Source organism: Oncorhynchus mykiss, chromosome 1 (assembly GCF_013265735.2).
Source record: "Oncorhynchus mykiss isolate Arlee chromosome 1, USDA_OmykA_1.1, whole genome shotgun sequence".
NCBI lineage: Eukaryota > Metazoa > Chordata > Actinopteri > Salmoniformes > Salmonidae > Oncorhynchus > Oncorhynchus mykiss.
Window position 1 is genome coordinate 79747938 of NC_048565.1, and position 17576 is coordinate 79765513.

Below are 17576 nucleotides of genomic sequence, written 5' to 3' on the forward strand. Positions count from 1 at the left end.
ATTATAGCATGCAAAAGTCTTAATGTTCTTTTTCCCATAATTCTTACTTGTCCTCGTAAAAAACAGGTTGAGAAAACAGTACAATTCTCACTTAATACCCTATGCAGTAGAATTTTAATTTGTATACATTTTCTGCATTGCTGTACCATCAGTGTTTTCCCAATGAATTGTAAATGAGAACTTGTTCTCAACTTGCCTACCTGGTTAAATAAAGGTGAAATAAAAAAATAAAAAAATGAATTTTTCAGTAGTGGTGGCAAGTGTAGCGAAGGAGAGTGCATTGCTACTAGCGTTAGTGCAAAGAAATGCTAGCTGTTTCCATAGACTTCCAGTCATTGAGCCCACGACTATCCATTTAAAAGCGTGTCTCCGCAGAAATACAGTACCAGTCAAAAGATTGGACACACCTACTCATTCAAGGGTTTTTCTTTATTTGTACTATTTTCTACAAATCTATGAAATAACCCATATGGAATCATGTAGTAACCAAAAAAAATGTTAAACAAATTCAAATACATATTCGATTCTTCAAAGTAGCCACACTTTGCCTTGATGATAGCTTCGCACACTATTGGCATTCTCTCAACCAGCTTCACCTGGAATGCTTTTCCAACAGTCTTGAAGGAGTTCCCACATATGCTGAGCACTTGTTGGCTGCTTTTCCTTCACTCTGCGGTCCAACTCATCCCAAACCATCTCAATTGGGTTGAGGTCGGGTGATTGTGGAAGCCAGATCACCTGATGCAGCACTCCATCACGCTCCTTCTTGGTCAAATAGCCTTTACACAGCCTGGAGGTGTGTTGGATCATTGTCCTGTTGAAAAACAAATGATAGTCCCACTAAGCGCAAACCAAATGCGATGGTGTATCGCTGAAGAATGCTGTGGTAGCCATGGCTAGTTAAGTGTACCTTGAATTCTAAATAAATCACTGACAGTGTCACCAGCAAAGCATCCCCCACCATCACACCACCTTCTCCATACTTCACAGTGGGAACTACACATGCAGAGATCATCAGTTCACCTACTCTGCGTCTCACAAAGACACGGCAGTTGAAACCAAAAATCTCAAATTTGGACTCATCAGACCAAAGGACAGATTTCCACCAGTCTAATGTCCATTGCTCGTATTTCTTGCCCCAAGCAAGTCTCTTTTTCTAATTGGTGTCCTTTAGTAGTGGTTTCTTTGCAACAATTCAACCATGAAGGCCTGGTTCACGCACTCTTCTCTGAACAGTTGATGCTGAGATGTCTGTTACTTGATCTCCGTGAAGCATTTATTTGGGCTGCAATTTCTGGCTGGTAATTCTAATGAACATATATTCTGCAGCAGAGGTACAATTGAAGTTGGAAGTTTACATACACTTAGGTTGGAGTCATTAAAACTCGTTTTTCAACCTCTCCACAAATTTCTTGTTAACAAACTATAGTTTTGGCAAGTCGATTAGGACCTCTACTTTGTGCATGACACAAGTAATTTTTTCAACAATTGTTTACATTTCAATTATATCACAATTCCAGTGGGTTAGAAGTTTACGTACACTAAGTTGACTGTGCCTTTAAACAGTTTGGAAAATTCCAGAATCAAATCAAAGTTTATTTGTCACGTGTGCCGAATGCAACACCTTACAGTGAAATGCTTACTTACAGGTTTTAACCAATAGTGCAAAAAAGGTATTAGGTGAGAAGAAGATGTCATGGCTTTAGAAGCTTCTGATAGGCTAATTGACATAATATGAGTCAATTGGAAGTGTACCTGTGGATGTATTTCAAGTCCTACCTTCAAACGCAGTGCCTCTTTGCTTGACATCATGGGAAAATCCAAATAATCAGCTAAGACCTCAGAAAAAAAATTGTAGACCTCCACAAGTCTGGTTCATCCTTGGGAGCAATTTCCAAATACCTTAAGATACCACGTTCATCTGTACACAAGTATGGGACCATGCAGCCGTCATACTGCTCAGGAAGGAGACGCGTTCTGTCTCCTAGAGATGAACATACTGTGGTGCGAAAAGTGCAGCAAAGGATCTTGTGAAGATGCTGGAGGAAACAGGTACAAATGTATCTATATCCACAGTAAAATTAGTCCTATATCTATATAACCTGAAAGGCCACTCAGCAAGGAAGAAGCCACTGCTCCAAAGCCACCATAAAAAAGCCAGACTACGGTTTGCAAATGCACATGGGGACAAAGATCGTACTTTTTGGAGAAATGTCCTCTGGTCTGATGAAACAAAAATAGAACTGTTTGGTCATAATGACCATTGTTATGTTTGGAGGAAAAAGGGGGAGGGGAGGCTTGCAAGCCGAAGAATACCATCCCAACCGTGAAGCACGGGGGTGGCAGCATCATGTTGTGAGGGTGCTTTGCTGCAGGAAGGACTGGTATACTTCACAAAATAGATGGCATCATGAGGGTGGAAAATTATGTGGATATATTGAAGCAACATCTCAAGACATCAGTGGTTAAAGCTTGGTCGCAAATGTGTCTTCCAAATGGACAATGACCCCAAGCATACTTCCAAAGTTGTGGCAAAATGGCTTAAGGACAACAAAGTCAAGGTATATAGAAAATGTGTGGGCAGAACAGAAAAAGTGTGTGTGAGCAAGGAGGCCTACAAACCTGACTCAGTTACACCAGCTCTGTCAGGAGGAATAGGCCAAAATTCACCCAACTTATTGTCGGAAGCTTGTGGAAGGCTACCCGAAACGTTTGATTCCAGTTAATCAATTTAAAGGCAACGCTACCAAATACTAATTGAGTGTATGTAAACTTCTGACTCAGTGGGAATGTGATGAAAGAAATAAAAGCTGAAATAAATCAGTCTCTCTACTATAATTCTGACATTTCACATTCTTAAAATAAAGTGGTGATTCTAACTGACCTAAGACAGGGAATTTTTACTCTGATTAAATGTCAGGAATTGTGAAAAACTGAGTTTTAAATGTATTTGGCTAAGGTGTATGTAAACCTCCCCGACTTCAACTGTAACTCTGGGTCTTACTTTCCTGTGGCGGTCCTCATAAGAGCCAGTTTCATCATTGCAGAGGTGACTCTGGGTCTTCCTTTCCTGTGGCGGTCCTCATGAGAGCCAGTTTCATCATAGCGCTTGATGGTTTTTATGACTACACTTGAAGACACTTTAAAGTTCTTGACATTTTCTGGATTGACTGACCTTCATGTCTTAAAGTAATGATGGACTCTGATTTCTCTTTGCTTATTTGAGCTGTTCGTGCCATTATATGGACTTGGTCTTTTACCAAATAGGGCTGTCTTCTGTATACCACCCATGCCTTGTCACAACACAACTGATTGGCTCAAATGCATTAGGAAGTAAAGAAATTACACAAATGAACTTAACAAGGCACACCTGTTAATTGAAATGATTTCCAGTTTACTTTCTCATGAAGCTGGTTGAGAGAATGCCAAGAGTGTGTGCAAAGCTGTCATCAGGGCAAAGGGTGGCTACTTTGTAGAATCTCAAATATAAAATAGTTTTAGATTTGTTTAACACATGTTTGATTATGACATGATTCCAAATGTGTTATTTCATAGTTTTGATGTCTTCACTATTATTCTACAATGTAGAAAATAGTAAAAATAAAGAAAAACCCTTATGAATTGGTGGGTCCAAACTTTGGACTGGGACTGTATATAAAAAACATTACCTCATTTTTTTGCAGTGGTGGAAACAATTTAGTGGGCTATCGCTGCTAAATGTAATATAGGGAAGCACTGACCATCATGGAGTGTGAATAAGCTGTCCCTCTGCCACGTGTGTGGGTTCAGTTGCGATTCCCTTTCAGTGCCTTCAGAAATTATTCATACCCCTTGACTTATTCCACATTTTGTTGTGTTACAGCCTGAATTTAAAATAGATTTCATTTAATTTTTTGTCTCACGTTACAGACAATTGTGTAAACATTATTATTGCAGACGGAGTGAGTTCATGCAACTTATTATGTGACTTGTTAAGCACATTTTTACTCCTGAACTTATTTAGGCTTGTCATAACCAAGGGATTGAATACTTATTGACTCAAGACATTTCAGCTTTGCATTTGTAATTAATTTGTAAAAATGTCTAAAAACATAATTCCACTTTAACATTATGGGGTATTGTGTGTAGGCTAGTGACACAAACATGTAAATGTCATCCATTTTACATTCAGGCTGTAACACAACAAAACGTGGAAAAAGTCAAGGGGTGTGAATACTTTTTGAAGGTACTGTATATTTGCTTCAAGCATGGTGTCAGCTGCTCCTAGTATACAACCTACACAGCTATCTACCCATCCTGTATGTGGTTGATTACTTTGCTGCTTTGCCTTAGCCAGGCTGCCTTGAGTCCTGCATAGGCAGATAAGCCCCTTTCTGTGGGTACTATCATGGTCTCTCCTCTGTATCTCTGACTGTATGTTATGGGCTGCATTAAGGTCATACTTCATTTTAGGATGGTAAACACCCTCTACTGCTCTTAAAATATCATACGTTTTCAAGATGGTAAGTTTTTGTTTTTGTGTGATGCTTCTGGTTGCATGTGAACTACTCAAATAAACACACGTTTGGTTTCAGTGTTAGAACATTGTGTAGAACTGGCAGACAGTCAGTGTGTGGATGCAAAATAGTAGCCTTATGTAAATGTCACATACTTGGAGTCAGAAGGGAGGCATCCTACGATTTCCTCTCGTTGGACAGACAGGTTGGGCATGGTGGATGACGTCTGTATACTCCTGATGCTCATGGTGCTTTCAAGACAACTTGGAACCTCCGAGTTGAAATATGCGAAGATTTTTTTCTCTCCATATAGCTTCCTATTGGTTGAATCTGATAATTTTGAGGGAAACTCTGAGCTCATCTTTCTCCAATGAGTTTCCAAGTCGGACATTTCTGAGTTTCCAAGTTCCAAGTTGTCTTGAACTCTTTAGCTATTGAAGTGGAAGCTGACTGATGTCATACCTGCGGTCTGTTCAATGAGCCTAGCGTTGGAAATGTTCACATTCCAACACTGCTTAAGGGCAATTACATAGACTCAGATTTTTCATTATAAAATCTATACCAAACAAAAACCATTGATTTCAAAGTTTAACAAACCATAGAACTCTATGCACAATGACTACTTTTAACAATTTCCACTGAAATCTTTACAAACTTTTCATCTGCACAGTTTTTCTAGTAAATGTTTTAATTTGATTTACTGTGTAAATTATTGACTGTGCAAAGTTTTATGGCTTGTTAAACTGAAGTGAAATTCTGTTACCATGGAATTGCCCTTAAGCATCTCAGCACTGACAACAAGACTACTTGGAAAACACCAGGAATCCAAAAAGCAAAATAGTTTTCTACAGTGATATTCATACACCATGCAGTAAGCAAAAACATTAAAGCACATACAGAAACCAGAGCTGTGGTGATGACTATGTTAACATAATAGAGATAAAAACCTGAGCAGTGTTCGAACTCTGTGAGTAGACTAAAAAGTGCCTCCATTGACTCATTCCACATTAAGTGGAATTAAATCGTTATGCTTCTAACAGGCCTAACAGTTTACTGCTTTCAAACGCCAACGGTCGCATCTGCTCGACCGATCGTGTGATTACCACAATAACATGGTTTGTGCTGTTCATATCACTCAACCCTTTTATTTTGGGTCAGACAGATATGGCCGTAATGTTGGGATACAATTGGCCTGTCATCAGGGTCCTTTAACACATTAGAGCATGACTGGGACTGAGGCTAATATTGTACACCAATATGATGTAGCAAGGCTGTGTCCAGAAAGCCTGACTATAATCTGACCTCATAGAAACTTGGAAGTCATAATGTAGGTCCCATAGTAAGTACATACCCTATGTTAAACTACATGGTTAGCGCCTTACATAATACATACATTGAGCGCACCGCCATGCAATCTCCATAGACAAACATTGGCAATAGAATGGCCTTACTGAAGAGTTCAGGGTCTTTCAAAGTGACACCGTCATAGGATGCCACTTTTCCAACAAGTACGTTTGTCAAATTTCTGCTAGAGCTGCCCTGGTCAACTGTATGTGCTGTTATTGTGAAGTGGAAACGTCTAGGAGCAACAACGGCTCAGCCGCGAATTGATAGGCCACACAAAACCACAGAACTGGACGAGGTCCATACAGAGGTCCATGGATTGTCGAGATCGGTGTGTAAGAACTTCACAGGCCTGCACAGAGCCCTGACCTCAACCCCATCAAACACCTTTGGGATGAATTGGAACGCCATCTGCGAGCCAGACCTAATTGCCCAGCATTAGTGCCCGACCTCACTAATGCTTTTGTGGCTGAATGGAAGCAAGTCCCCGCAGCAATGTTCCAACATCTAGTGGAAAACCTTCCCAGAAGAGTGAAGGCTGTTATAGCAGAAAAGGGGGGGGATCAACTCCATATTAATTCCCATGATTTTGAAATGAGATGTTCGACGAGCAGGTCCACGTACTTTTGGTTATGTAGTGTATATTGGCGGTCCTATTTGATTTGAATATGGCTCAAATGCAGTCTTCCTATGCCGTTCTTATAGTCAGTGCTGTGTTGTGGTTTTAGTCAGTTTCAGATTGCTCCAAGCAACGTTGCTTACAAGGTCAGACATCCAATCTGATGTCAAATCATCTCTGATGGCCCCACGATGCTCTAATACTTACCATGTAGACCTGCCTTTAAAGAGCATTTTGGGAGGACTGTTATCGATAAGAAACTTAATGACCTTGTGATAAGTTTCTGTCCAGCCCTTTTTGCCAGGTTACCAGTTTTGCATAATAGGAAGAGAGTGGGAACAGAGAGAGAGGCCTGACGCTTCCGTGTACTATTCACACAGCAATGTCAACACAATGTCATAATGGGCCAGACCTCATATTTGACGAGAGCTGCCACAAACACCCCTCGTCCTCATTTACCACAATAAATCACACACACACCGGGAAATTAGCATTCAGTTCACTCAAGAAAGAGAAAGTTGCCAATAATTAAACATTACTGGTTACGAACCATATTTTATGGACCGCGTAGTTCCTTGTGGAGTGACGTAACATAAATCGTAGTAGCAACGCAGATTTTTCGTCACTGATCATTTGGACAAATGACGATATCTGTGTTAATGTTAAAGATTTCTGGTTCACAATGTTTTACTGTCACTTTTGTCACATGAGAAAATAAAAAAATGTCCGAGTTATCTATTGGAATCTCGAAATGACTACGCAATTTTTTGGTTGGCCTATTCATTATGGAGATGGTAGGCATCTATTTTGAAACCATTGCTTCGTGTATTGAATCAAATGGAATCATATGATGTAGCATCATTTGGAATCTGTGTCTGACTTTTTGTTTTTAGAAATAAAAATGTTTTCTCTTAACATTTTAAGTAGAAGCATGTAAGTGGCCGTAGGGAGCACCAATGTCTGACCAATTGTCTGACCTAGCGCCTGGAGACAAAAGTCAGACCCAGATTCCAAATGATGCTACATCATATGATTCTATTACTTTGTTCCACACGCATGGTTACAAAATTGTTATGAATTGCAACCACTCTAAACAGATATCATATCAATAGTATTTATTTAATTTGATAGATTGAGTTTGATGTCTACTGATTACCTCATCTTCACCCAGTAATGTTTTATGCCAGCTCTTACACTGGTTAGATTTACGTGTATATGTACTGAACTAACACCGTTTATCTGAGGATGTGCAATGTTACACACATTTCTTGGTGAAGATTAGACTTCAATAACTCCCATGAATAATCCATTATAAATAGTTATAAATACGTTTCAATGCTTAAAAAAAGTGCTGGAATGCTAATTTAATATGTACTCTACTTACCAATAGTTTATTCATTACATTGTAAAGTGAAGCCAGTGATTTGAACCCAACATCTGAATACAAGGACATGTGATATTTAAAAAATCTGAGTTATGTTTAATGTGATGACACAGTTGGAAATCCCCTTTTTTGAGGACTCAGTATACGTTACAATGGGAATAAGAAGGACGTTCAATGGTGATTCTTAATTTAAGTTTTGGTCAACAGAAACTGTGAGTGAACAACACATCAGCTGTTTATCAGAGTATTTATCTTGTGGACACCTTCTTGATGTCTATCCAACGAAGCCTTAGGTGTTTCCACAATGTTGTTGATGCTCCCCTAAAATGTTGTTGCTAGGATGTTTTCCCCCATATTACTTAACTTGTACAATTACACATTGAATCAACTCTCGGCAATATTTATTTTCAAAGGAATTACTCTAGGCTGTAGGGCAGTTCAAACCCTCCCTGATACAGCCTTTGTCTGTTGTATAAGCACAGAGAGCCTCAAGTGTCCCTGAAGCTTCTCTCCATGTGACTCGTTGTGCATCAATGAAACACTACATCTTATGCAACAAACAAATCAATCAATACAGAACCAGCAACAGTGACACAGCTGTTCTCAAACAAAAGAGCTTTTACTAGGGTCCTTGAGTTTCATCCTGCTAAATGGGTATTACTGTTCCCCACCAAAACCATAGAGGAAAAAAAAAAACATTGCTCATTGCAGATACTGTGACTGCTTGTCCATTGTGCAGACCGTTAAACTACAACAATGCACAGTTAGGTTTTCACAATGCACCTGTCACAGTTCACCAGTTACAGGGCCTTCGGTAAGTATTCAGACCCCTTAACCTTTTCCACATTTTGTTACATTACAGCCTTATTCAAAAATGGATTAAATAAAAAGAAATCCTCGACACACAATACCGCATAATGGCAAAGCAAAAGCAGTTTTTTAGACTTTTGCTAATTTAGTCCAAATAAAAAACAGAAATATCTTATTTACATAAGTATTCAGATCCTTGACCTCAGGTGCATCCTCGTCATTGATCATCCTTGTGATGTTTCTTCAACTTGATTGGAGTCCACCTGAGGTAAATTCAATTGGTTGGACATGATTTGTAAAGGCACACACCTGTCTATGTAAGGTCCCACAGCTGACAGTACATGTCAGAGCAAAAACCAAGCCATGAAGTTGAAAGAATTGTCCGTAGAGCTCCGAGACAGGATTGTGTCAAGGCACAGATCTAGGGAAGGGTACCAAAAAACGTCTGCAGCATTGAAGGTCCCCAAGAACACAGTGGCTTCCATCATTCTTAAATGGAAAAAGTTTGGAACCACCAACACTCCATCCTAGAGCTGGCCACCTGGCCAAACTGAGCAATCGGGGAGAAGGGCCTTGATCAGGGAGGTGACCAAGAGCACAATGGTCACTCTGACAGAGCTCCAGGGTTCCTGTGTGGAGATGGGAGAACAATCCAGAAGGACAACCATCTCTGCAGCACTCCACCAAGCAGGTCTTTATGGTAGAGTGGCCAGACAGAAGCCACTCCTCAGTAAAAGGCACATGACAGCCCGCTTGGAGTTTGCCAAAAGGCACCTAAAGTGAGAAATGAGAATGAGAAACAAGATTCTCTGGTCTGATGAAACCAAGACTGAACTCTTTGGCCTAAATGCCAAGCGTCACGTCTGGAGGAAACCTGGCACCATCCCTACAGTGAAGCATGGTGGTGGCAGCATCATGTTGTGTGGATGTTATTCAGAGGCAGGGCCTGGGAGACTAGTCAGGATCGAGGCAAAGATGAACGGAGCAAAGTACAGAGAGATCCTTGATGAAAACCTGCTCTCAGACTAGGGCAAAGGTTCACCTTCCAACAGGACAACGACCCTAAACACAGCCAAGACAACACAGAAGTGGCTTCGGGACAAGTCTCTGAATGTCCTTGAGTGGCCCAGCCAGAGCCCAGACTTGAACCCGATCTAACATCTCTGGAGAGACCTGAAAATATCTGTGCAGCAACGCTCCCCATCCAACCTGACAGAGCTTGAGAGGATCTGCAGAGAAGAATGGGAGAAACTCCCCAAATACAGGTGTGCCAAGCTTGTAGAGCTATACCCAAGAAGACTCGATACTGTAATTGCTGCTTCAACAAAGTACTGAGTAAAGAGTCTGAATACTATTTCAGTTATGGGGTATTGTGTATAGATTGATGAGGGGAAAAAAATATTTAATACATTTTAGAATAAGGCTGTAATGTAACAAAATGTGGAAAAAGTCACAGGGTCTGAATACTTTCCGAAGGCACTTGGCATACATCTCACTTAAGTATCGAAAGTGCAGTGTCACACATCTGATGTACGGATGTTGACATTGCTAGTGATATCAAATGCATTGTATTTCTCATACATAGCACATGCTGTGTCTCCTCTGTGTGGAGAGATATGCTTGACTTTTAATGATGGCAGTGGCACTGTGACATGACATTGGAAAAACAGCTGTTCATATCAACCCTTAATGGGAAACTCAATTAGGTTAGGGGGCTATGATTTCTTAATCCAGCCCTGCAGGTGCTCACATCTGTAGCATTTTGGAAGGAGAGGGGACATTTGGGTCATAGCCTTGCCTGAAACTTGCAGAGAGTTTCCGTATAGGGGGGGTGGAGATTTTACAGTTCGAGTTAGTATCTTTCTCTTAACATCTCCCCCAGGACTTAATCGAGCATTGTACGCAATTACGCAAGATTTTAGTTCTGGGTTTCCGAGATGATGGACTGTGTGGTCATGTTCGGTTTTGACTACTCTCACGCAGTGGGCAACCCTTCACTAGCCGAACTGTGTGAACCAAGGAAATGAGCAAAGCTGCCGAAACGTGATAAACCTCCTGAACTGTGTTCTTTATTTAGAGGTCAATTGTCCACCGTGTAGAGTTGAGGGGCTGCTATCTCTCTCTTTCCTTCTCTCTCTCTCTCTCTCTCTCTCTCTCTCTCTCCTGTCTCTCTCTTTCTCTCGCTCTCTCCTGTCTCTCTCTTTCTCTCGCTCTCTCCTGTCTCTCTCGCTCTCTTTCTCTCTCTCTCTCTCTCTCTCTCTCTCTTTCCTTCTCTCTCTCTCTCTCTCTCTCTCTCTCTCTCCTGTCTCTCTCTCTCCTGTCTCTCTCTTTCTCTCGCTCTCTCCTGTCTCTCTCTCTCTCTCTCTCTCTTTCTCTGTCTATTTTCCACTCCTCTCTTTTGATCTTCTGTGGCGGTTTGCTGTCATCACCATCACCTCTGAAGAGACAAGATATTAGACCACTCGTTTCTGTTTTTCCATTTCCTTCATGGTCCTCAGAATACACAGTACCAGCTCTGACCAGACAGGAACAAACATGTTATTCTAACACAATAACCGGATGCGTGTGTGTGTGTGTGTGTGTGTGTGTGTGTGTGTGTGTGTGTGTGTGTGTGTGTGTGTGTGTGTGTGTGTGTGTGTGTGTGTGTGTGTGTGTGTGTGTGTGTGTGTGTGTGTGTGTGTGTGTGTGTGTGTGTGTGTGTGGTGCATTAAGTTGGGGGCCTCTGTGTTTAACTGATATAATGCAATAGTTGTATTACCTAGTTGCATTTCGCAATTGAAACATCAACTCTATTGTTAAATCAAATATCCCTTTTGTCTTCATTTGAACAACTGATATGCACAACTTGTGTGTTACTATAGAGGATGTTCTCATCCACAGCCTTTTCGTTAAGGTAGCAGGTAGAACGTGACACATTTCACTATGACATATTTTTACCATTGCTTGATTGTCTGTCTTTGCTTCTCCTTAGTTCTGCCTCCTCCATGGCACCAGTCTGGTGTACCAGGAGAGAGCCTGGTATCTAGAGCATCACTACCTGACCCCCGCTACCAGCCGACAGATACGCACCCAGGTAAGATATCTGCCCTATAGAATAGACTGCATGCATATGTTCTTGTATGTCTTCCTTCTATGTGTGTGTACCCACGTGGAGGGATAAACAGTGATTAGTCAGTGATTAGTCAGTTTCCCTGAAGTCTTGTTGTTTTACCGTCAGAGAACAACTGTGAAAAATGCTAACTTCAGATAGATAATTAGCATTGGTCAAAAACAAGAACCCCACTTCCATAGCCCCTTGTATTCCCACTGTTATTCCAGTTGTTCACAGCTAGCTGTGATCAAACAGCAGTGTTTATGACGAGCGCTATCCCACCCTGCAGAGCACGTCGGAGCCGATAAGTAGGGGGAGTCGACACCACTGTGCTAGCATCTAACCAGCAGGTGCTCAGTCTATGTGTTTACACTGCCTCCAGAGGAACAAAATGGCTGCTGGTTGCTGTGTCAATACCCCTCATTACTGCCAGAGCGGCCACTGGGAACAGTCATATCTGAGGAGACAGTTATTTAACATGGTCCTGGACTAGATCATTGGAACAGATGAAAATATCACTTGTAGACCCTGAACAAAGTTAGTAGGAAAAGTGTACAGATGTAGGAAATTAATAGTTTGCTACATCAGGAAAATAATCCTGCCTCAACAGAAAATGTGAATTATTATGTGGATTAAAATGAATGGACCTTTTTGTAGAGGTTGATTTTCATAAGGGAAAATCAGGTTGATTTAACACATTTTAGAAGCCTTTTTAAACCTCAATACACTACAATGAAGGTTATCCTGCAATAGGGTCATCAAATGAAGATGCTACATCTGTTAGTAGAGAGAATTATATATATTTCAGAATAGAAGTGGTAGGCTGTGTTCAGACATTTACACAGGCTTGGTTCCCACACTCCTTATGTCAGGTATTTATCTATATTTAACTTGTGTTGTTATGTAACGGGCCAATCTGCTGTAACTTCCATTTCCTGCATATCTAAGCCTCATATCCTCATCCCTCATAGGTGAGTTCCTCTGAAGGTGGAGTGAGAGTCACTGAAAAACAGAACAGATAAGAGTGACTGCCTTTGCTTATCACCACACAGGCAGCAGTATTAAACAGGCTATGCAAATGCCCTTGCCCACCGGTCCTGGCTAGAAGGGATACAGCTTTTGATGTCAAAAGTATAATTGTTTTGCATTTTACCTAACTGAAACCCTTTTCCTAACCTTAACCGTATTCTCCTAACCTGCTACTGTAATTCTCCTAACCTGCTGCGTAAGTTCTCCTAACCTTCGACAAAAAGTCAAATCTGACAAAAGCTGTATCCCATCTAGTCAAAACCCTGCCTACCTCACTGTACTGTGTGAGCCTGGACAGAAACCGGCTCCTCCTGTACACTAGGCGAGGTGGGTGATGATCATCAGATTGATCTCTATGCACGCACCTACAGTTTATGTGTGCCAACACACCCACACACTGCTGCTTGCTGTTGCTGTTCTTGTCAGCTCAATATTGGAACTGTTCCTGACGGTCCCTGTATTTTGTTTTTGATACTGTGTAGTAACAGTCTGCTTGAGTCAGAGAGACTTTATGAGGGAGTTGTAAAAGCCTGGTGTTCTCTAATGTAGCCCTCTCTTCCTCTACTTCATAACAAGGATAGATAGATAGATAGTTTATTAGCATGGTGGCTCCACGTGGTCTTTCTTAAGGCTTACTAAAGAGAACAGTTGTAACATATAGATGTGGTTTTCTCAGCATGTGTCCAGCCCTTCCAGCCACGTGGGGGTAATGGGGTTCACTGCATGGGAACCTGGGCTCTGCCAGGGGTGGACTGCTGTAGCTGTAAATAACTAGTCATCAATAACCCCAAACACACGCACGCACGCACGCACACACACACACACACACACACACACACACACACTTAATCTTATAGCCACTGCTCACTAGCTGACACAGACTATTAATGCTGACTCTCCCTCGGTCCCCCCATCAATGTGGAGATGGTGACCTTTCCTCTGGCTCCTCTTTCTCTCCCTGTTTGTTTAAACCTGCCGCTCCTCTTGCTTTCTCTAGTCTGGGTGCTGCGCTCCTTTCATCTTTGACAAGTAGGGTGAGAAGGGGGTAATGAGACTTCAGAGAGAGCGAGAGAGAGAGTGAGTGAGGAAGGATATATGATCAACAGAGAGACAGGTTGACACCCTTCAGTACCTTTTATAGGGGGGGGGGGGGGGGGGGGGCTCTTTAGAAAGGTGCAAAGTGCAATTACACGTCAAACATGCCCAAGCATCATTTAGTGCCTAATAGACCACAGATAAGATGGGGTTATGCAAATAAAAGACTGAAAAGTTGGTTAAATTGAACACTTTATCACAGGCCTGGTCTCTGTTTTTTCATCAGTAGGTTACTTTTTTAGGACTAAATGATATCCAAGTTGTATTGCAGTATTTCACAATCTATAAACTTCCCCGTGTCCTGGAGGGGAAGAAAATAGCACAAATGTATGGTAACAAATACCAGATGGACAGGTACATACTTAGTTTTTTGAATGCACAGTAGATTGTCTCTTAGTCGACATAATGGAGTCAAATGTGCTAGTGCTTTTCTGCTTAAGAGCCACTAGGTGGCAGGCATTACAATGGGTCTTGAACAAGCTGTGAATCTGAGGGAGCAATCACTGTTCATGAAATGAAGATTCTCCACACTAGAGACCTCTTTGAACAGTGACATGATACTAGATTAACTACGTGAAAGCAGAATTGAGGATCTACATTTAGTCAGGCCTATGATTGGCTAATATTTTGGATTTTTTTAAACAATTATGCTTGCTGTTGCCTCACTTCACAAACTGAATTGCTTACTAAGTGTTGAGCTGGAAAATGTTCAATAAATTAATTACAGCATATAAGGGGAAAAAATAAGATGTTTCTAGTCTTAAGAAATATACCCATCATTGTGTTCTATTTGTTCACACTGTCTCAGTGATTTGTGGGGTTGGCGTGCATTACTCACCCTTTCCACCACATTGGTTTGAATGGGTTTCTGAATTATCCACAGGCAACTCTTCTCCCACACCCATGTCCCATAAGGCTGTTTACGTTCACCCTCCTACTGATTGGGAACAATGACATCATAGGCCCTCCTGAGATTATGATTAGTATGACTGTCCGCATAACAGCAATGGAAAACTGGTCGGCCAATGAGGGAGGCTGCCTGCACCTGTGACATTAGTCAATTGCTAATCTCAATGTTTATTGCTATAATTAGGTTTGCCTATTGCTGTGTAGTTACCTTCCTGTTTAGATGCACAGTGAACACAGATAGCTCAGATTGGGTGTTGGTTCCAGCATTTTCTTAGAACAAGAGACTTTGAATATCAAAGCAAGAAAGTCTGTTGTCACTAGTTACCACAGCCACAAAGTCACAAAGCCTGCCTCTTTCTACAATGTATCTTCTTAAAAGGAGATGTTCTACCTAACCATAGCCATAAACCTAACCTTAACCACACTGCTAACCTTATGCCTAACCTTAACCTTAAATTAAGGCCATTTCCCCCCCTCTCATACATTTTTATGATATAGCCCAAATGACTTTGTGACTGTGGTAACTAGTGGAAACCAAGAAAGTCTGACACATTGTTTTAGCAGTTACAGTTAGGAAGACTAAGTCATTCTGCACTATGATGTCCCATTGTTATATTTTACAAACTCTCATAACGCCCCCAATCATGCAAGTACACTTTGTTGATAGGCAGTTGAATCTGTTGAAAGTCTGAACTCTAAAGACAATGGGCTCTGCTATTTAGCTCCTTGAGTCAGTCTGGCATCCACTGTATGCTACTGGAACACTTAGATCCTCAGTGCAATACAACACCTGCCACCTGTCTGCCCAGAGTTGACCATTGTCTGTGTCTGTACCGCCAATACCATGATGGCCAATGCTTCTTACTCAAGATGCTGAATCATTCCCCCTTCTGGGGACTGCTGTGAAAAGTAGAAGATTGTACTGAACTTTGACTTGAAGTTCATCTCAAATCAAATCAGATTCATTTGCAATATTTGTCTATACCTTGCACTAAATTGTCTAGAATTCCAATAGATAACCATTATAAAAACCACCAATTCAACCTTTGACACAAGCTACTTACAAGGAAATTCATATCAGCTTTATCCATGGCTAACCATTTTCTCACATTGATTGCATTGATTTATGTAAATGATATTGACTCCTATTGTGTTTGCCCTCCAGCTGTTGGAGCTGTGTAGATTGGTGAAGGATGAGGCCCTGAAGGTGGTGTCTGACTTCAACGTTCCCTCCTGCTGCATCCAGGCGCCAATTGCTGGGGTGGCCAACCCCCGGGCTGAGTGGGCCTTCTACTCTGCACCGGAGCACCCCATCAGAGCCTCCAAGTTATGAGCCCCACTGTGCTGATCTAGGATTTGTCCATATAATATTGTTCATCATGATCTAAAGGGCTAAACTGATCCTAGATCAGCACTCCTACTCTGAGACACTTTGTGGATACGGGCCTTGCTCACTGCTTGACTCATCCTGGTCTCAGTGAAGAGCCATGGGCTATGTTACAATGTCCATATTAGCATACCACTTAGAATAAAGCAACTTATTTGGCATGCATGCATTCTAAGTGACGTAGTGTGGATATTAGAACAGAGCCCATGATATTTTGCCTAATCTGGACAAGGTCTGAAGACTACAGACCCAGTTGTTGTCTAGACTAGTGCCATTAGCCGCAGGCATAATACACGGGACAGTCTCATTTTGATTAATTTCTATTTAAATCTCTTATCAGTTCTCAAAGAAATGTTGAAATGCTTCATGTTTGTTATACTGTCAAGTCATTGGGTTTTATTTGATATGTGTGCATTTGGGAGCTTTTGTAGTTTACTTGGTCCAATCCATTACATACAGTGGATGCCTTTGTGGCTCAGAATAGCTTGACACAATCAGTGTTGCTTATTGAAAATGTGCTAATTTTGTTTGTACAAAAAAAAAGCTTTGAAATTAAATGTATTCATGACACTAGTGAGACACAACTACATTTTAACAACTCTATTTACCTTAATATTTAAAGACAGACTAATGTAATGTACCATTTGATACTTGTTTCCCTTACTTGCTGAGACCTAGCCTGAGACCAGACCGTAGGTGTATGGGAGCAGACTGACTCAATGGACAGGTAGGCTGCAATGCTATAAACATGTGGTAACTTCACAAAGTGGACCAGTGAGCTATGTGTAATCACCCACCCAACCAATAAAATCCACAGCGTATATAGAGATACACTTTGACTGTGAATCTCTCTGCCAGACACTTTCCCTCACCAACACCGGCTAGACCGTGATGGCCAGCTGTTTGATTCAACAACATACAAAAATGGAAATTACACAAGATATGTTTATAATATATTTTATTAATATGAGCACAGTGAGCAAATGGTTTGTGACACAATACATGTGGGAAGTGTAGGCTACTTTATATCCTTCAATTTTCTGATCAGTTGTCTGTATAACATGTAGGCCTGTAATGTTGATCGACTCTTGATGAACAAACATTGTTTGCTCTGTAGGTTACTTGTGCTTGCATATACATTAAAACTGTTCCATGACAAAGTGTCATCAGTTTTCTACTGTATCTTTGTCATATCTGAAAATCAATTGTCACTGCTCTTAATAAATGTACTTAATAGGAATAAATGTGCTGTATAGTGTATCTTGTTTCACTCATGTTTTCTCTTTTTCATTTTTTATCTTTGTTGAAGACTTGCAGTCAACAGTTAAAACAAGAAGTTAAAGTAGTCTGCTCAATATTCATAAAATGACATACAATGCTGTGTTTTAATTTGTTGTGAACCAGTTATATAA

General features: G+C 41.0%; 1 protein-coding gene across 1 annotated transcript in view; it reads left to right on the forward strand.

Annotated features, from left to right (window-relative positions):
• Positions 1-17422, forward strand: part of acoxl (acyl-CoA oxidase-like) — a 44609-nt gene extending 27187 nt beyond the window's left edge. Inside the window, exons 18-19 of the mRNA XM_036986306.1 lie at positions 11625-11726; positions 15943-17422. Of these exons, the coding sequence (XP_036842201.1) occupies positions 11625-11726; positions 15943-16110 (270 nt within the window). The 3' untranslated portion in view covers positions 16111-17422. The remainder of the gene's footprint in view (positions 1-11624; positions 11727-15942) is intronic.
• Positions 17423-17576: the final 154 nt, after the last annotated feature.